The sequence below is a fragment of the Sus scrofa genome, chromosome 5 (genome assembly GCF_054392235.1).
Source record: "Sus scrofa isolate SSC_HxYL_T2T_F1_AM1 chromosome 5, Sscrofa_HxYL_maternal_Yorkshire_Landrace_v2.0, whole genome shotgun sequence".
Lineage (NCBI taxonomy): Eukaryota > Metazoa > Chordata > Mammalia > Artiodactyla > Suidae > Sus > Sus scrofa.
The window spans coordinates 76,365,605-76,385,384 of NC_139387.1; the positions used below are offsets into that span (position 1 = coordinate 76,365,605).

The 19,780-nt window shown below is 56.2% G+C and overlaps 1 protein-coding gene across 50 annotated transcripts in view; it reads left to right on the forward strand.

Annotated features, from left to right (window-relative positions):
- The window catches only part of CACNA1C (calcium voltage-gated channel subunit alpha1 C), a 438,324-nt gene that overhangs the window by 359,701 nt on the left and 58,843 nt on the right, over positions 1–19,780 (forward strand). For 28 of the 50 annotated variants that reach the window (XM_084957092.1, XM_084957103.1, XM_084957108.1 and 25 more), the window contains exons 19-28: positions 5,477–5,609; positions 7,985–8,114; positions 9,204–9,263; positions 12,989–13,095; positions 14,577–14,664; positions 15,405–15,512; positions 16,364–16,416; positions 16,709–16,855; positions 18,113–18,314; positions 19,358–19,516. In XM_084957092.1, coding sequence (XP_084813218.1) covers positions 5,477–5,609; positions 7,985–8,114; positions 9,204–9,263; positions 12,989–13,095; positions 14,577–14,664; positions 15,405–15,512; positions 16,364–16,416; positions 16,709–16,855; positions 18,113–18,314; positions 19,358–19,516 — 1,187 coding nt within the window. Of the gene's footprint in view, positions 1–5,476; positions 5,610–7,984; positions 8,115–9,203; positions 9,264–9,382; positions 9,443–12,988; positions 13,096–14,576; positions 14,665–15,404; positions 15,513–16,363; positions 16,417–16,708; positions 16,856–18,112; positions 18,315–19,357; positions 19,517–19,780 lie in introns of all 50 variants that reach the window. The other 22 variants (XM_084957093.1, XM_084957107.1, XM_084957078.1 and 19 more) reach the window with 1 other exon arrangement.

A 19,780-nucleotide genomic window follows, 5' to 3' on the forward strand; every position in this document is an offset into this window, starting at 1 on the left:
TCAACTGCCTGGGGCTTGGGCAAAGAAGGGTCCCTGTGCCAGGGACCAAACCCTTCATGGACTCAAAGTCCTTCTGGGCGGAAACTCACAGAATTTCAAGACAAACCAGAAATATCGACCAAAGGCAGTAGGAGGGTCTTGTCCTGATCCTGAAGGAACAAAGAAGCTTTCAGATGACATTTTTGAGGTAATCAGGGAAAACTGAATGTGGACTGGGAACCAACTGATTTTTAGTGGTTCTGTTCATCTTGTTAGCATAATATTATTACCGTGGTTCTGTGCTGTGAATGCTGATGGGTCTGTGGCCGGAGTCTAAGGTGTGTAGAAGGCGGCAGACATGCTGACGCAGGAGCCTCACATTTCCTTGTTCTGAGAAGTTATGGTTTCCTCTTCCTGTTTCATGTCAGAGGCCCACCGGCCGCCCCCATGGAATCAGAGGACAGGTAGAGGGGAAAGGACCCCCGGGGGCTGTCACCACACCAGCTGTCCCAGAAGCCTCTCTGAGTTGAGGATTCTAGAAGCAGCTTTGTTTTAGACTGAGCAGCTGTTCCCACTTTCAGCTGACTCCCTGCCTTTGCCCCATCACCTCGCCACCTTCTCCACCTCCCCCAGACCAGGCTCCATTTCCCCTGACCCCAGGCACCTCCTGCCACTGGTCTGCTGGTGACCGTGCCGTCCTGCTGCGGCCCCCAGCACCCCTTGAGCCTTTAAAGCATCTCCTGGGGTTCACATTCTCACCCAGGGGTGGCGCCCCTCCTCCAGGAGTCCACGCCGCTTCCCAGCCCTTCTGCTCCTACCCTGCCTCACAGCAGCTCCTGAGCCCTTCAGCAGTGGCCTGGCCTGGCCCTCTGGCTTGTCAGTTTCTCCCCTAATCTGCCTCTTCTGCTTCCATGGCCTCTGGGCTGCTGGCCTTGCTGGGTCCACCTTCCCAGATGCCCCTGGGGAGGCAGCAGCGTGAGCTTTCCTCCTGCCCTGGTTCCAGCCAGGGACCCAACCCACTGGAGGGCACTGCTTGCTTGCCCTGCCTCCTTTGCCCTGGGCCCCACTCCCCCCACCCCCAACCGCCCGGCTTTGCTCTCCCCGGGCTGCTGTGTCTGACCCATCCAGGTCGCACCCAAAGGCAAACTGACCTCAGCCAGCCCTCTCGAGAACAGCTGCAGGAAGGACCTAGTTCACAAAAAGTGGCCACACTGCCTGGCGGTCAGTCCTCCCGTCACAGTTTGATCTCCAAAGTGCTCTGGTGGGAGTAAACCTCCCCGCTTTGCCTACAGTACGTTTTAGAAACACCTATCGCCCGGGAAAGAAAGCTTTGTGCCAAGATGATGCTTTCATCTAATTGATTTGTTTACCTGAGTGAACGTACAGATATTCTTAAGTCACCAAGAACTTCAAATGAACAAGTACTGTGAAGAAGAAATGTGATGACGCCAGACCCCTATGGGGTCGGCCTGGCCTGCTGGGGGGTCAGGAAGAGCAGCAAGGGGTGGGGGGCTTTGGGGAGCAGATGGGAGAGTTGGCGAGGAAAGCCAGTTATTTCTGGACCATCCTGCAGCCCCAGACACAGAGCTGGACTAAAACGGGAGGCATCCATTTATTGACTTAGTAACTGTTTGGAAGACCTGCCGGGGGGTGGAGCGGGGAGGGGGGGGCCGATGGGCAGGGGGGGATAAAGGCCCCAGAGGAGATAGAGGGGCAGCTGTTCTCAGGGGCCCACATTTCCAAGAAAGCAAACCAACCAGAAAGGTAACATCGGGAAGATGGCAAAATTAGGGCTCCATGAGCATGGACAGGCGGGCTGGAGGCCCTGGCTGTGTGTCACCAAGGCCTCTTTGAGAATGTGACATCTGGCTGAACCCTGGTGTGCAGAAGTTGAGGAAGAGCCTTCTGGTGGCGGGACCATCTGGGGAGATATCTGGCTTCAGGGAGTCCCCGGAGGCCGGGGACGGAGGTGGGACAGCCCCAAGGCCACACAGGGCAGGGCAAGGCTGGTCTGAGCTGACGTGGTGGTGACCTCCGGAGGCTCTTAGCTGATGGAAAACAGGGACCGTGAGGGTGCTTGTGGAGCCTGCCAGGTGGGATGATGGCAGGGGGCAGGGCACCTCTGGGGACATGGAGGGAGCAGCCCTGGGAGGCAGAGCCAGCTGGACGGAGAGGTTGGAGAGAGATGGGGGTGCCGAGCTGAGCCAGGAAGGAGAAGATACCCAGTGCGGGCAGTGCAACCCCGACCTTGCTCTGGAGGTTGGCCTTTTAGAGCCACTGGATCTGGGGCCACACGGAGCCTGGTCCCAGGGTAAGGCCACGGCTTTGGGTCAGTGAGCATGGCCTGAGGTATTAGAATCAGTGTTTTTTGCTTGAACAGCCAGGAGCAGAATCACAGCGATGAGAATGGGATCATGTGAAAATCCATGGGTGACGAGAGCCAGGGGCGGGCACTTAGCTTTGCTGTGGGGCCGCATCTGGAAAGTGGCAATACACTGCCTACCACACTTCTCCAAACCTCCAAGAACAGCAATGAGCAAACCAAGAGCCCCCAGCAGCATGAGTTTGATCCCTGGCCCGGGAACTTCCACATGCTATGGGTATAGCCAAAAAAAGAGAAAGAAAGAAAATGAAGAGTCCTGAGGGATTCTGCGGGCCACCCTACAAAGACCCTGGCAAACCTCCATCACCGTACGAGTTTGGGTTTGTCCTTCAGAAATAGTTTCCTTTGGCAGTTCGCACTGTGGCACAGGGGGTTAATGATCTGGCTTGTCTCTGTGGCAGTGCCTGTTCGATCCCCGGCCTGGTGCACTTGGTTAAAGATCTGGCATAGCTGCTGCTGCAGCTCAGATTCTATCCCTGGCCAGGGACCTCCATATGTTGCAGGTGCAGCTGAAAAAGAAAAAAAAAAAGTAGTTTCCTCTTAACCCCCACACGCAGGATGAAAGAGCACACACAGTTCATCACGGGCTTAGAGGAGCACGAATCTGGCAGATGTGCTTTTCTATAAACACAAATGAATAAATAAACATTCAATTACCTGTTCGCAATATCCGTGAATAAGAAAGTGTTGGATCATTTAGAAAAGGGAAAAGGGATTTAGGAAACTGAAAAGAGAACAAGGAGCCAGGAGGGACCTGAGAACCTCCAGCTGATGTCCACATGGAAATGCGGTGACCTAGGCCTACTCTGGGTTCACTGATTTTGCTTTAATAGGAGACTTTACCAAGGTTGGTTAGAAAGCATCAGCCACGGTCTGGACTGTCTTTCATCCTGTGCCCTTCTGCTGCTGAAAATATTGATTGCCTGCTGGTCAGCTCCAGGTACTGGAGAGAAGGAATTGGAGTCGTGCCTATGATCTGCGGGTCCTCCAGAAAGGCCGAGGGTCCCCAGATGCCTCTTGCTTGATAAAGAACCAGTTTCTGCACCACCTGGTTTCGTGGTAACCAGGAGAGAAAGAGCAGAGTCATGGCTGGTCCCTGAACTGAACTTCCCAGCACCATCTCTCCATCTTTCCCCCCAGCCTTCTGCTAAGTCCCCTTCCTCATACAGCAAATGTTGGTGCAGGCGTGTGTCATCACCAGGAAATAAGGGCTGTACGTGCCAAGCATGGTTTCTCTCTGCAGGGCTTTTGGCACAGAAGGAGATGGAGCAGGTACTTTAAAGTCAGGCATCCGAGGCATTTTGTCCTGAGTGCCAGGTGAATGCGGGAGGCGGGTGGTGCTGCAGGGATTCCCAGGAAGGTCATTCCTGGGCTCAGGTGTTCAGGAAGGCCATGTGAAGGTGCTGGCTAAGGTGGGGTGCGTGCAACTTGGCAGAAGGGCCAACGGGCAGTGCAAGCAGGGAAACAGCCGAGCCAGGGGCCTGGACAGGAGGCTTAAAACAGCAGAAATTCATCCTCTCGCAGGCTGGAGCCGGGAAGCCAGACATCCAGGTGTGGGCAGGGCCGAGCTCCCCCTAGCGGCTCTGGGGAGAATCCCTGGGCTGTTGGCTGTTCTCCACCTCCTTCCTTCTTCCCTGTGCGCCTCTCCTTAGGACACAGTCCTGGGAATCAGGGCCCACCTTAGTCTAGCATGACTGCCACATAGCTAATGACATCTGCAGGATGCTTTTTCCAAAATAAGGTCACATTTGCGGTTTCAGGTGGGCATGAATCTGCAGGGAAGTCGGGGGACACGCTATTCAGCCCACTACAGTGAGCATCCAGAGAATAGTTTGATGTGAGTGGAAAGTCTGTCCAGGAATTAAGACAAAGAGCAAACTGAGAAAGATGCTAGACAATAATTTACAGCCTAAGAGGGTCTCCCAACGGTGGATATCGAAACAGCATCATTCTGAGTATGTATGTGCTAATGTGCTGTCACCCCATCTTGCAGGTGGGGAAACTGCAAGGGCTCAAAGACGCTAAATTAAATCCCCACGGTCAGAAGGAATCAGGGCCAAGATTTGGATCCAGGCATTGGCAGAAGAGCCCATGCTGTTAACTTCCATCTCCTCCTAAACATTTTTGTTTTTGTTGTATTTTTAGGGCCGCACCCATGGCATATGGAGGTTCCCAGGCTAAGGGTCAAACCAGAGCTGTAACCAAGGTCCTGTGCCACAGCCACAGCAATGCCAGATATGAGCCTCATCTGCAACCTACACCACAGCTCACGGCAACGCCAGATCCTTAACCCACTGATCGAGGCCAGGAATCGAACCTGCTTCCTCATGGATGCTAGTCATATTTGTTCCCGCTGAGCCACAACAGGAACTCTGCCTCCTAAACATCTTTAAGTACATTTGACCAGAACAGGACAGGCAGTTTCCTTCCATAGGCAGTGAGCTTGTCTTCCTGTGGTCCGCATTCAGTGTGGATGCTGGCCCAGAGAACAGAGTGCTTCTGTAACTGGTGTCAACGTCTAGACCTTTGGGCAAAGGGCCTGCTACGGCAGCATTACGGCCTCACTGTCTCTACAGCACAGTGTTGAAGCATTTTGTATTTTCAGGAATAGGGAGAATGTTGATTTTAAGCTCCTGGAGCCTTCAGGATGGGGTTATTTGCCAGGGAGTCAGGTCAGCTAAGCTACGCCCTTTCCCTACCTGCAGCCCAGACTGGCAAGCACACCTGGCAATGCTCTAGTCTCATCTGGCCCTCTTTTTAGGGCCCTACAACTAGGATGACCACCATCCCAATTTTCAGGAGGCCAAGGGGGTTCCTGGGGTGTGGGGAGTTCTGTTTAAAAACCAGGACAAACCAGCATGAGTTGGTCGCCCCCCCCCCCCCCCCCCGCCCCACGACCCACTTCTCACGTGCTGCCAGGAAGTTTTCCTCCAGCGGAGATGAGCTGCAGCCGGCCCACAGGGAGAGCTGGTTGTCCTGGTTGGCCTCTTCGTCTCCAAAGATACAGCTGCTGTCTGATTCCTGCCCGTAGGAAGGTGTCTGGAAGTAGGCAGCACCGTGGTAAAAATAAGTGGGAGCCATGGACCTATTTAGAAGGGTGCTTTTTTCCTGCAGGAGAAGAGGACGAGGAGGAGCCTGAGATGCCCGTGGGCCCGCGCCCCCGCCCCCTCTCCGAGCTGCACCTGAAAGAGAAGGCGGTGCCCATGCCAGAAGCCAGTGCCTTCTTCATCTTCAGCCCCAATAACAGGTGTGTGGATGGTGGGGAAGGTGGGGCTCCTCTTGCTCCATGACCCAAGCCCAGCAGGTGCCAGCGTCCTCAGCCTCCAACCCCTGGGACTCTCCCAGCACCGCACAGCTTGTGTACACAGGCACTGATTTAGGGAAGGGAGTCCTGGATTTCAAAGCAGAAGACCTGCGTTTGCTTTTCTCTGCATTTTTTGATAGCGTAGGCTGCATTTCTGTTCTGTTGGTGACTACGCTTAAAGCCTAAAGTTAAGATCCCAAACTTTCTCCCCTCAAATAGAAGGAGTTAAAATAGTTAAAGCACTTTTAACTCCTCCCACCTCTCCCACCTTGTATGTTATGGTTGATGAGTGTGTTGGTGCTGGCCGCCTACTTCAGCGAGTTAGACGTGATTGCCGTTATCATCACATAGACCATGTCTGTTTGGGTTTACATACGGTTACCGTTGTATTCGTTCATCATTTTTCACGGATCTCAGTTCATCCTTCTGCAATCACTTTCTTTGCTCCTAAAGTACATTCTTTAGACGTTCCTTTAGTTCCTTTATGGCAAATTCATTTGGCCTCTGTTTATCTGTAATTGTTTTTATTTCTTCTTCTCGAAGGATAGTTTTGCCGTATGTACACATTCTGGTTGACAGGTTTTAGCCCTAGAGCATTAGATGTATTATTCCCGCCACCATTCCTTGGTAGGAAACCACGGCCCTTATCTCTGCTGCTTTTAACATCACCTGCTGCCTCTGGTGTGGGGCACATTTGCTGCCAGATGTCTGGATGTGGATTTCTTTCCATTTATTCTGCTTGGACTATGTTGTGCTTCCTAGGTCTATGGGTCTATATTTTTGTCAGTGCTTGAACACCATTGAAGCACTTTCATTCTTGGAAAGTTGTAGGATAGTCGCTTTATATACCACCTGTCTTCCTTCTCTCTGGCTGGTCCGCTGGGACTCCAGGTTGACACGTGTTAGACCCTCCTTTCTGTCTTCCCTGAGTCACACATTCACGGGTTCATGTCTTTTATCTCCTAGTCTCGCGGTTGGAGTTCAGGGCCATTTCTTCAGATGTATCTTCCAATTTCTCAATTCTCTCTTCAACTCTGTTACTGCATAAACCAGGTTTTATATCCAGGTATATTTTGTCATTTCAGATAGTTCCATTTGCCGCTTGGTTTTCTAGATCCATCTGTCTATATCTGAGTTTCTTATTGAGTCATCAGCTTTGTGGTCAAGTTCTTTTTCCAATTAAATATTTCCAATATATTTGCTCTATCATCTACATCCGGTATTGCCAATATATACAGTCTTTGGGGGTCCGAATCACTTATTTTTAGTATCTTCTGGTTTCCCATCTTAGTAGTTTGATGGGATCTTGATCTTTGCTTGTGACCTTCATGATTCCCATGGACCTAAATTAGGACTGGGAAGCTTTCTTCCAGATCCTCCTTGAGGGTGTTGGCTCAGCCGAGAAGTCCCAGGCCCCTCCAGCTTCCTGATAGCCGTGCCACTGTCCTCAGTCCCCTCTGCCCATCCGGCTGCCTGTCACACAGACCCAGCTCAGCAGATTGGTTTGTTGTTTCTTTTTTTCAGGGGAGGGTCACTGCAGACCTTCCTGACTCTCATGGAACCAAAACTGTCCCAAAGATTTTGTTCCTTCCAGGATGTGGTGCTTCTGCATCAGTAAGCTCCATCAGAACATTTAGTCAGTGACATGCCAGGGGCAGAGTCTGAAGGCCTGGTTCAAGCCGGACACACCCCCATGCACACACACCCACACAGTCTGTAGGCTACATGCACAAGCCCCTCCATCCTGGTTTCAGTAGCTTTAGCTGTACAATGAAGATGATAGCCACACCCTCGCCCTTCCTGCTGCCCAGATGAGTCAGTATAAGACACCCTAGGCACTGAGGATCTCCCAAGGGTCAGGTGTGTCCTTCTTTGTAACTATGCTGAGGTGTGGGATTGAATTACTGCCTCGGGAGCAAACCTCCTCAGAGTCCAGGCTTGACCAGCCTCATAGCATCCACGTCTCTGGGTAGCTCTGTCATTCCCTGTACAGAACCATATGAAGTAGATCTTATAAAGCGGTCGTTTTGAATGATGGGGAAAGAAGTCCCCAAACGAAAGCCAGTGGATGACATCCCAGCAGCATTAGAAGATGTGGAGTTTCCCAGAGGTCTCCAGCATGGCCCCCAGAGTGGCAGCTGTGTGTAGCTGGGGGTGGCAGGCCGGAGGGGTGTGGTGGGGTGGGCTGTGGCTGTGGTCATGTGGTCACCCTGCAACAGGATGACTCAGGGCTGGAGGGCCCACTGCCCAGCCCGCAAGTGCCACCTGCCAAGGTGGATTGGGGCCCCTCCCCCGTGTGACATCCCCTCCTCCCGCAGGTTCCGCCTCCAGTGTCATCGCATCGTCAATGACTCCATCTTCACCAACCTGATCCTCTTCTTCATCCTGCTCAGCAGCATCTCGCTGGCCGCCGAGGACCCCGTGCAGCACACCTCCTTCAGGAACCACGTACGCCCCCCTGTCCCTTGCACTAGCACCCACTGCACCCCACCCAAATGTGACCCGGCCTACCCACAGCTTCTATGGCTGGCTGACCTCCTGGTTCAACCCGAGTGCAGCTCCAGCTCTCAGGATCAGAGGCACAGCAGATGCTTCCTTAAGAGATGAGAGCTTTGGTAGAAACCCAGACCATTAGCAGGAAAGAGAATGTGGACCCGGCACCTCAGCCCAGCCTGACTGGCATGTCAGGACTCACTACCCTGGCGATTCCTCAGGGCTCTGCTGCCCTGTAACTTAGTAGAGAGAGGCCACTGACTTCCTGCGTTGCCCCCAGGCCTCTGGCCAGTCCTTGTCCCTGGAGGGCAGTGGCGGGTGGGTGCTGTCATGAGACTGACCTTCCCAAGGAGAGGCTCCGCAGAGTAAAATCCAAACTGGAGACCCACCCCAAGCTCTGGTGAGCAAGAAAAATAATTTCAACATCTCCAAGCCAGGAAACTTAGTCAGACCACAACCAAGTGGGCATGAAGCAAGGAGTCCAGCAGCCTAAAGCCAGACCCCTGCCAAGCCGGCTGACGGTCCTGCAGCCAGCATGGTCCACAGCCTCCCTACTGGGAAAGGCAAGCCTCGCTGTGACCCACCAGCAGAGACCCAGTAAACAGGAACTCTGGAGCCTCCCTGACCCTGGGTGCGCCCTCCTGCCCTGAAGGGCACAGCACCTGCTTAGGCCCCACAGAGCAAGGGGCTAGCTGAGCCATGCCAGTGTGGGTTAAGCATTTTGCATCTTCGCACAAAAAAAAAAAAAGGAAACCCCACTCTGTCCTTTTGACAAGCATCCCAGGGGTCTGATTTGGGTTTGTGAATAAATTGAATTAAGGAAGAAAGCACCCGCCCAGACCCAGGACCAACAGAGTCAGCCTGGAGCTTTGCTCACCCATCTGGGGCCTTGGGGACCAGTGCTGTGCCCAGGCCTCTGGCCCCAGATTCGTTTCCACGCCTCAGGCGGGAAGGCTCTGTGCTTCGGGAGTGTGACTCCCCTCTTGGACCCCGCTGACCTCCCCGGCTTCCCCCATCCCCACCCTGTTTCTCTTTGTTTTGCAGATTCTGTTTTATTTTGACATTGTTTTCACTACCATTTTCACCATTGAAATTGCTCTGAAGGTAATCCGCCCCCTCCTCTCCTGTCCTCCTGCTGTGCTGGCTCTGGCTGCTCTGTCCTAACACACGCTTCTGTCTTGGGGTCACTGGGAGCCACTAACCCGGGTGTGCTTGTCTTTCAGATCCTAGGCAACGCTGACTATGTCTTCACTAGTATCTTTACCTTAGAAATTATCCTCAAGGTAATGCACGCGGCAAAGCCTTCTTTCTCCCTCTCTGTCTCTTTCCTCTCTCGGTTCTTTCACTCTCGTTTTTACTCTCAAGCCTGAAACTAGACGAATTTGTTTGCCTCACTTTGTGCCATGCACTTTGTCAGGCTCGGAAGCCAGAAGAAACCCCCGCCCCCACCCAGCCCCCAGCCCCAGGCCCTCCTGTCAGCCTAGGAGAGGCCCTTGGCTGGCAGTGACGGATGCTGGCCCCGCACTGGGCACCATACACCCCCGCCCCACCTCCGGGAGCCCTGGCGGACCCCAGCTAGAACCTTCCTTGCCCCTCCTGCCCAGAGGAAACCCCCACAAACCAAAAAGTGGGAAAGCTCAGGGGGCTCTAGAGACCCCCTGCCTGGGCCCTCAGTGCCTGTTGTCACCACTGCCCATGGGATGGGACCAGGCGGGAGTGGGTCTGTGTGACTGATCGCAGGCCTGATGCCAGTCTCCCAGCCAAGGGCTTTGGACAGACCCCTGCAGAAAGCCTTGCGGCCTCGCCCCTTGCCCCAGGTGGAGAAGGGGCTGTGTCCCCAAAAGCTAAGGCAGCCCAGGAGCCCAGAGCTGACAGCTCCACCGACCCACTCCAGCCCTGTCACCCGAGCACGGTAGCACCACCTCTGAGCAGCTCGGGTTGACGGAGGTTTGCCCTAAGCTTTCTTTTATTATTTCTATTAATATACGATTAATATATTACTTACGTTTACTCTGTTATAATTTCTAAGTTTCCCAGTCCGCCCAAGGCAGGACAGCGAGTGTGAGCAGTGTTCTCTTGGGGGTCACCCCGGCCCCAGTCAGATGGGCCACGGGCTGTGACACACACGCCGCTCAGGCCCTCCCAGAGGCTCACCCGGGATCCTGCCCACCCTCCATGTGCTGCAGCCCCAGACCCCCCTTTCTGGGCCTGAGGCACTACCCAGTCCTCAGGCACAGCCCACTTGAGTGGTCACCTTCTGTGCCTTGTTTTTGTCCAGACCCCCTAGTTCCAGCTGAACGGACCCTAAGCAAGAGTAACCAGGAGCGATCACTTTTCTCTGCAACCCCTGGGGGTGGGGAGCGGACTTTCCTTGACTTCAGACTCAGGGAGGCCGCACACGTCCAGAGCGCTTTCCGGTTCTCAGGGCCTCCTTGGAGCCCGTTGCAGGTTTCAGCGGCACTCTTTCCCTTGGGGCTTCATCCCTTTACATGCCCTTCCTGGCCAGCCCTCCCTCTTCTACCTGCTTCTACACTGATTGTGTTTCTGGACAGAACCCGACCCAGGCACCCCCTGCAGCCCGCCCGCTGGGCCCCTCTGCCCTGCCCTCAGGGTGGTGTCCTGCCACGGCACAGGTGCCTAGCGTCCAGGAGGGTGGCTAGTGTCAGGAAAGGCTTGTCGGACCATGGCAGTGGGCCTGAATGATGCCAAGGGCTGTTCCACGGAGGAGGGAGGAGGTGGAACCAGGGCCCATGGGTAGAAATTACAAGATAAGACGCACTCAGTGAGCAGAATTGCTGCCTGGAGAGTCCAATCCTCTTCTCTCCCCAGCAGGGCTTTTCCTGGGCACAGGTTAAACCCTGCGGAGCAGGAACAGGGAGGGCGGCAGTCAGCAAACAGGGTAAAGGGGGACATGGCACTGAGCACCTGAGCCCGGTCTCTTCTGACGCCCTGAACGCCACTTTCACACAAATGCCCCATTTTCCCAGTGCCTACTTGCGCTTCTGCAGCCAGTCTTCCTCTGGCCCTGCCTGGGTTGGCCTCCCTGCACTCATGCCCACACACACACACTCTCAGGACTGCTGACAAACAGGAGCCCAGAGTCACAGGGTGGAGGGGATACTCTGAGCCCCGTTGTCCACTATCCAAGGACACCTTCTACATGTGATGGCTCTGCCAGAGCTTGGTGAGGCCTCACCATGTCCAGCACTTCCCTGAGACTGAGAACGGCGTGGCAGGCAGGCCCCAGCCTCCAGAGCTCACAGCCTCCTGACTAACATGAGCCATGGTGGCACTGGGGTCCCCCCACACCCCCAGGGCCCAGACCTCCCCTGAGAGACAGGGAAGGAGCCCTCCAGATGGAGGGCCTTGGGGACAGACCTCCAACTATATTCCCCTGCAGCCCTTTATATAATCCACCCACTTCTGGAAACTCTTGCAGGACACAGTTGCCTGAGTCCCCTGTGACCCCCTCCTACAGGAGAAAAGTGGGAAGAATTAGGTTGCAAGAGCTATTTTTGCCAATTTCCCCTGTGTTTGCTTTTGATCCGCTCTGTGGACAAGCTGCCTTGAGCGCGCTCTGATTCCAAAGAGATAAATTGTGCCGCAGGTGATGGGGAGCCGCTCCCAGACTCTCAGCCCTCAGCTCCAAATGTCCCCCTTTGGCTGTCGCTCCACAGCCCCATGGCCTTTCAACCCTTCACCTGGGTTGAAACCCTTCACATGGGCCCTTAATTCACATGAGCAAAACTGGACAGACAGTGGTGGAGCATCAACAGCAGCTCTAGCCCGAGCTCTGGGTGGTGAGGTGGGGGTAACAGCAAACCCCCGACAGTCATCCCCCCAATGTGGTCCCTTCTTAGTCTCCAAAGGGCTGTCAGTGCTTCTGTAGTGCCTCGCATCTGCAGGAAGGGGATGCCGCTTCGTGGAGGGGGACACTGAATAGTTCCCCCAATGCCCCCGTGCAGGAGGAACCCAGAATTCAAATCCTGGCTCTCTGGCCGAGTCCAGTCTGTAGTGAAGCTCGCCTGCGTGGAGCTTCCGTCTGCAGGATGGTGTAATTACAAGCTTGCAGGGTAAAGGTGTCCTTATCCTATTTCTCAGAAGAGCCCTAGGGAAGTTGGTTAACTTGCCCCAGGCACTCAAATGAAACACGTCAGGGTGGGAGTCAAACTCAGGGGGCCCAGCTCCAGAGCTGTGCTCTTGCTGTGTTGCACACGGCCCGGCCCCTCTGAGCACAGCTCTAGAACCAGGCGTTGGACTGGAGCTCAGGCTACTGGCCACAGATCCTCAGCAGTGTTTGAGGCTGGGAGGTGGCAGATGCCGACTGCCATTCTCAGGAGAACGTCTTCCTGGCCATCATAGTGACAGACTGTTCATCTTTGCCCCAGGCTGAGGGGCTGCCTGGGACTAAACCAGGAAAATCCTGGGGAGCCAGGGTGGCTGGTCCCCCGATGCCTGAGGTGGAGAGGGTTTGGAGAGGAGGCAGAGACCTGGGTGTGCAGGGACGCTGGCCAGGGCAGATTCAGTATCTCAGGCTGGAGCCACAGACACGTGCTGAGGGGCAGCGGGGGTGGGGCTGGGGCTGGGGCTGGGGGCCCATGAAAGGGCTTCAGATTTGGGACTGAAGAGCCTGGCCGCTGACACGTCCAGGGCTGGGAGACTTTGGGGTGCAGTGTTCGTGGCCCTGAGTCTCCCCCTTCGGTCCTGCCTGCCCCCAGCACTCTGCCACCTCCCAGCTTTTGTCTGGGCCCTGCGAGGGGTGATGTGGGGGGTGGGGCAAGGGCTCTGGAGCCCGGCCGCTCACGCCACGCTTCCCTGTGCCTCCCCAGATGACTGCCTATGGGGCCTTCCTGCACAAGGGCTCCTTCTGCCGCAACTACTTCAACATCCTGGACCTGCTGGTGGTGGCCGTGTCCCTCATCTCCTTCGGCATCCAGTGAGTGGGTCCCCGCAGCCCTCAAGGGGGCAGGAACTAGGAAGGTGTCAGAGGGGACAGCGGGAGCCTGGGAGGTGCCGGGCCACAGTGGGGCTGTGATAGGGACGGGGTAGGGCCTCCCTGGAGGCTTCGGTTTGTGGTGTCTGTGTCCCCAGTGGTGTGACGCTTGGGGTACCTTGACCCCAGCAGGAATCTGTTTCAATGTCTGAGTCTTGCCAAGCAGACAGGGAGGGCCCAGCCACAGTGAGAGGACTGTCCCCAAGGCCCTCCCACCTGCTCCTGGGTACCCTCAGCCTCCAGGCCTGCTAGGGCCTGGCCAGCCCAGTCCCGACCCTCCTCACCTGTCTGCAGTCAAAGCACCTGACAGGAGAGGGCGGGAAAGGGATGGCTGCTTCTCATACTTGGCTGTTCAGGGCAGTCACCTGAGAAACTCTTTTAAAAAGACTTTTCTGCTGGATCCTTCGCCCAGCATTTTGATGTAACTGGTCTGAGCTACAGCCAGGGCTTTGGGGGTCGGGTGGGGAGGGGATTTAAATGTGGTTCCAACTGTGAACTTGCTCAGGTTTAAAAGGATCTGATTACTGGTTTCTCCCCCAAATCTATCAGCTGATAAAGTAACCCTGTCCTTTGACTTTGACCTTGACTTACGTATTCTGTGACCTCACAGGACCCATGAGGCAGGCAGGCCAGGGCTGTTATTAGCATTTTATGGACAGAAAGGCTGGGGTCAGGACCTCACACTTGGCTCAGGTCACACTAGTGGCAGAGCAGAGGCATCCTGGGGCTCCTCCTAAGGGTGTTTTCAGCCTAGAAGGAGCAGAGACGGGGACTTTAGGAGAGAGAGAGAGATCCTTTACTGTGATCGTCAATCATTTTACCCCAAACTGTCCACCTGGGAGCCTGCAGGTCTAGATTCTAATCCCAGCACGGCCACTAAATCACTCAGCCTGAAGCAGGAACTCCCACCTCAGTCTGACCTACAGTATTTCAAGTTCATGGTGATAGAAGCCACCACTGAGCCAGCTTACACGTGCCAAGAGTTCTGCTGGATGGTTCCTGTGTGTTTTCTCACTCAATCCTTGCAACAGACTCATGGCAGTGACTGCCGTCCCATTTCACAGTTGAAGAAATGGGCTCAGAAACCTTATGAAGATTATCCTCAGTGGCTGGGGTTTGGCAGAGGTTGCCTCACCCTCAGCTTCCTGGGCACTGTACACACCCCTGAGTAGCACATTACACCGCTAATGACTCGTGGTAAATGCTTTTCCCATGACCGGTTCACAATGAGAGGGGCCCGGCCCCAGGCCAGCTCCGGTCCCTACAGGAGGAAGACCAGGGTGGAAAGTAGTCCCGAGGAGAAGGTCCCGAGCAGGCTTCCCATTTCTCCAGTCTGGCTGGGATGTCCCGCCAGCACTCCCTTCGCCACTGTCTCCTGGCACTGCAGGAACAGGAGAGCCTCACCTGCCCGTCCTCTCTCCCAGGTCCAGCGCCATCAATGTGGTGAAGATCTTGCGGGTTCTGAGGGTGCTCAGGCCCCTGAGGGCCATCAACAGGGCCAAGGGGCTGAAGGTGAGCTGGGCAGGCCTGGCCGGGGAGCCCCCAGCCCAGGGAGCGTCAGCTGGCAAAGGTGGGGGGGTGCTGGTGGAGGCCACATGAAGTGACCAGTGGGTGGGAGCTGGGACCCTTCTGCCAGGCCCTCAGCCCAATTCCAGTCCTGGTTCCCTGTGGAATGGAACCATAACCAAGGCTGCCATTCACATCCCGCCTTCTCAGCAAAGCTTCTGCCGAAGGAGACCCACACACCACCCTGGCCCACGTGTGGTGAGGTCTCTGCGCTGCTGCCCAGGAACAGGGAAGTTAGCAGGGCTTTTGCCCCTGGGGTCACCTAGAGCCCAGTGGGGTGGGGCTTCCACCAGATCCATCACCCAGTGACCCCAGAGGGTACTTTCTCTTTTCGTCTTTTTTTTTTTCAGGGCCACATCTGCAGCATAGGGAGGTTCCCAGGCTCAGTGTCGAATCGGAGCTGTAGCCGCCAGCCTACGCCACAGCCACAGCAACGCCGGATCCGAGCCACACCTGCGACCTACACCATGGCAAGCTACACCGGATCCTTAACCCACTGAGCGAGGCCAGGCATCGAACCCACATCCTCATGGATTCTAGTTAGATTCATTTCTGCTGAGCCATGATGGGAACTCCCGGCGCTTCCTCTTTGAGTCTGAATTCCCTGAGGGTGGTGAGAGCGGCCACGCGCCCCCCTAAGGGGGCTCAGCCGGGCCCAGAACCGAGCCCCTTCCGTCCACTTGCAGCACGTGGTGCAGTGCGTGTTTGTGGCCATCCGCACCATCGGGAACATCGTGATCGTGACCACGCTGCTCCAGTTCATGTTCGCCTGCATCGGGGTCCAGCTCTTCAAGGTAGGGTCTGGGCTCTGGTCAGTGGTCCCGCTTCCCGCCCAGCAGCATCCCCGACCCAGACGGAGCTGCAGCGGCCACAGAGGGGACAGTGCTGGGTCACACGGGGGATGTATGCAGTCTCCACCACAGCCCCTCCCAAGCTCTAGACATGGAGAGCCCTGGTTCCCAGACCCACGGAGGACTAGTTCCCAGCCCAGAGGAGGACCAGTTCCCAGCCCCGGGAGGCCAGTGTGGAGGCATTTCTGCCCCACCAGTGTCCTGCCCTCTGCCTTAGCCAGGCCCCTCCCTCTCGGAAAAAGGGAAGGGCTCTTCTTTGTCCCCTCGTGTCAGTCACCTGCCTAAACCCGCAGGGCCCCAGGGGCTCCCCCCAGCACCAAGTCTCCTCCACACCTCACAGCAGAGCCCTCCTCCAGGGCTCACCTTGCTGCTGGCTGGCCCTCGGCAACAGGACGCCGCTCTCCCTCGCCCGCCCTTTTCTGCCTCAGTCCTTCTCTTCTGCCCTTCTCCATGCGGGGCTCTCACCCCCTCCCCTTGGAAAACTCCCCTGAACCCTCCACAGACTTCAGCTCCTTGCCCTGCCTGCTCCACCTCCCTCTGGAGGCCTTCCTGGGAGGGGGGCGGTCCAGCCTCCTCAGACTGGAGTTCCCTTTGGCTGAGTCCCCGCAGCCCTGGGTGTGTTTGTGGGCCGGCTGCTCTCTCTGAGCCGAGATGCCCATCTGGGCTCTGCAGTCTTACGCTTTTTGCCCCGAGACGCCAGCACAGAGCTGGGCTGCAGAGATGACCGCTCATCAGCTTTGACTGATGTCTTGATGAAGGAGCGTCTCCAATCACTTTGCTCCTCCGCCTTCCAGGGCAAGCTCTACACCTGTTCAGATAGTTCCAAGCAGACGGAGGCCGAATGCAAGTAAGTCTGGCCGGTGGCACCGGTGCCCGGGCTGCCTGACTCTGGGCGGTGGGTGGCTTGGCCTGAGAGGAGGGCAGCCCATTCTTTCCTCAATGGCAGTGACCCTGGGTGGGCTCTCTGCTCCCACTGACCATCTATTCCTGAACGTTCTCCCACTGATGTCCTTCCCAACGGCTGGATCTGTGGGTTTAAGCTTAGCCAATCCCACCCCGCCCCCAAGCCAGGGGTCCCTGGTGGGTGGGGTTGAGGGGAGAGGGGAGAACCCAGAATCAGTTCTCTCCCCCTTTCTCAGGGGGAACTACATCACATACAAGGACGGGGAGGTTGACCACCCCATCATCCAGCCCCGCAGCTGGGAGAACAGCAAGTTCGACTTTGACAATGTCCTGGCGGCCATGATGGCCCTGTTCACCGTCTCCACCTTTGAGGGGTGGCCAGAGTGAGTACGCAGATCAAGGCCAGTTTTCCTGATGTCCCACCCTCCTTCCCAGAAATCATACTTATCTGTGGCCTCCCCAAACAGTGAGGCTGTGTTTCTAGAACCATCTGCAGGCCACGGTCACTGCTAAAGCATACCTCTTCTTCTTTTGGAAGATTTCAACATTTTGGAAGTTCAACCCCAAACGTGCTTCTTTTAGCTCCCCTTCCCAACCAATACTGATGCAGCGATGTCTGTCATCACCCTCCTGGCGTCTGGGAGACAGTGGGGAGGGTTTCCCCAGGTGGGCACCCTTGGGTCACCCGGGGATTCAAGGTCACACTCCCAGAGGGCGTGCACGTGGGTGAAGACGGCAGAGATGCCCACTGATGAGACTCTCCTTTGAAGGAGCCCTGTCTGTATTCACAGTGGGAAGTTCCCGCAGAGGCAGTGCTGCCAGGCCTGGACCAGCACATCCCCTCCAGGCCCCTCCCAGGCCTTCACACTGCATCCCTCCACCAGGAGTGCCCTGTGCTCCATGTACCTCTGCACAGACACCCACTTCCCAGAGCCCCCATGTGTATCCCAGTGTCACGATCATCTAACTCAGATGATTCTAGATGTTTCTAAGTCAACAATAGCACATGGATCTTAGGTGGGAGGCACCATTATTAAAAGGCAGCATGATCAGTAGTACCTGGAGAACAGCGAGCAAAGAGCATGCGTATCCAAGGCAGGAGAGGAGGGAACCCCATCCACGAAGGGAAGCGGGACTGCCAGGCACGCAGCCCAGCCCAGGCGGACGGCCGACACGGGTGACCCAAGTCTAAGCCCCACCACTGCTGAATGAGCCTGCGCTGTTTTTTATCTATATGGGTATTCGCCGCCACATAGATTTATTTTATGTTCACTGCAACATCCTCCTCTGAGTCTCTGCCAGGGAAACAGCAACGCTGTTGCAATGTTTACCAATATTTCCAGTACTTGAAATCAATGCCCATGGCTCCTGTCACATCTAGAGAGTTCTTGACAGTTTCAAAACGCCCTCCTATATGTTACAGCCGCTCCCCGGCCGGGTAGGAAAGTCGGGAATCACTGTCTCCATTTTGCAGATGAGGCCTCTGAGGCTCAGAGAGTTTGGGTGGTTTGCAAGTTGCACAGCTGGGGCTCGAACCCTGACCTCCTGACTCTCAGCTCAGAGCTGTCTCCCACCTCCCTGGCCTGGGGACACCTGGGAGCAGCGGTGCCATCCCCTCCCCTGCGGGGCTGTCCCCTCAGGCTGCTCTACCGCTCCATCGACTCCCACACGGAGGACAAAGGCCCCATCTACAACTACCGCGTAGAGATCTCCGTCTTCTTCATCATCTACATCATCATCATCGCCTTCTTCATGATGAACATCTTCGTGGGCTTCGTCATCGTCACCTTCCAGGAGCAGGGCGAGCAGGAGTACAAGAACTGCGAGCTGGACAAGAACCAGGTACCCAGCCCGGCCCAGGAGGCCGTGGTCAGGACAGACCCGCATCCCCTCCGTGAACCACAGGCTCAAGGGCAAACCCTGCGGGCCCCAGCTCCAAACGCTTGCCCGCCGGGTCCATCAGCCTCCCACATATGTAGACTCCATGGGGAAAGATTCTTGCGCCCCCCCTAGAAGCTGGCACGTGGCGGGGGAGGCGGGGATGTGTGGAGATGGGAACAAGAGCGAGAGGGCCAGAAACCTCTGTTTCTTAACTAGAATGCAGAGGAAAGTCTTAAGCAGGGAGACGTGGCAGCGCCAGTCCTTGGATGCGCCCTGTCGTGAGGAGCCAGGCCAACGGGTGGGCTGGGCTGTGCCGCCCAAGGAGAGCCCCTGCCCCCCCCCCGCCTGGGAGGGACTTGAGTTCCACCCCCCAGGCCAGCCAGACCCCTGGTAGCGCTGACCTCAGCACTTCCAGTTCAGACTCACCTTCTGGCCCCCCAGGCCAACGTCTGATTGTACGAAGACAGGAAGGAGGGAGGCCAGTTAGTGAGCGTGGACAATCTGCTACTACTAGGTCATTAGGGCAGAAAGAAAAGATGGGGAGCAAAGTGCCCCGAGGGCTGGGGTAGGAGACAATCGGTAAGAAGGCCCACGGCAGGCAGCAGGTGTTTATCGACGTCACCAAGTGTCCACGATGCGGCGGGCATCACTGAGATGGAAAGAAGCGACCCCAACCCCTTGAGTACGTTCTGAGAAGGACATTGACTAGAGAGGGTACCCCCGTGGTAGGGGAGTGATGGAACATCGGGAAACGTCCAGGGAGCATCTCAGCCTATAAATGCACTGACACGGTTCATGATTTCTCAGACCCCAGAAAACCACCCCCACGGTGTGCAGCTTCCTCTGCATCCCCCCCCAACCATCCTCCAGATTCCTGTCCCCTGTCCCCCCAGCGGCAGTGCGTGGAGTACGCCCCCATCCTCCAGGTTCCTGTCCCCTGCCCCCCAGCGGCAGTGCGTGGAGTACGCCCCCATCCTCCAGGTTCCTGTCCCCTGTCCCCCCAGCGGCAGTGCGTGGAGTACGCCCTCAAGGCCCGGCCCCTGCGGAGGTACATCCCCAAGAACCAGCACCAGTACAAGGTGTGGTACGTGGTCAACTCCACCTACTTTGAGTACCTGATGTTCGTCCTCATCCTGCTCAACACCATCTGTCTGGCCATGCAGGTCAGTCCAGGGCCAGTGACGAGGGCGGTGGGGGGGGATCGGGGGGAGTAAATACTCCACGGGGGGGGGGGGTTGTCGCCATCACACTGGCCAAGGGGCAGGAGGAGCAGCTTCACAGAGAGACGAGTCTCCTCTTGAGGGTGCAGGACATACAAGACCCGGGTTGATGAGATGGAGAACGGGGTGACCTTGAAGTAGCCGTCACTGTCAGTGAGGCATCACCTGTCCTCAGAGGTCCAAGCCACAGGGACCCCCTGAGAGCCA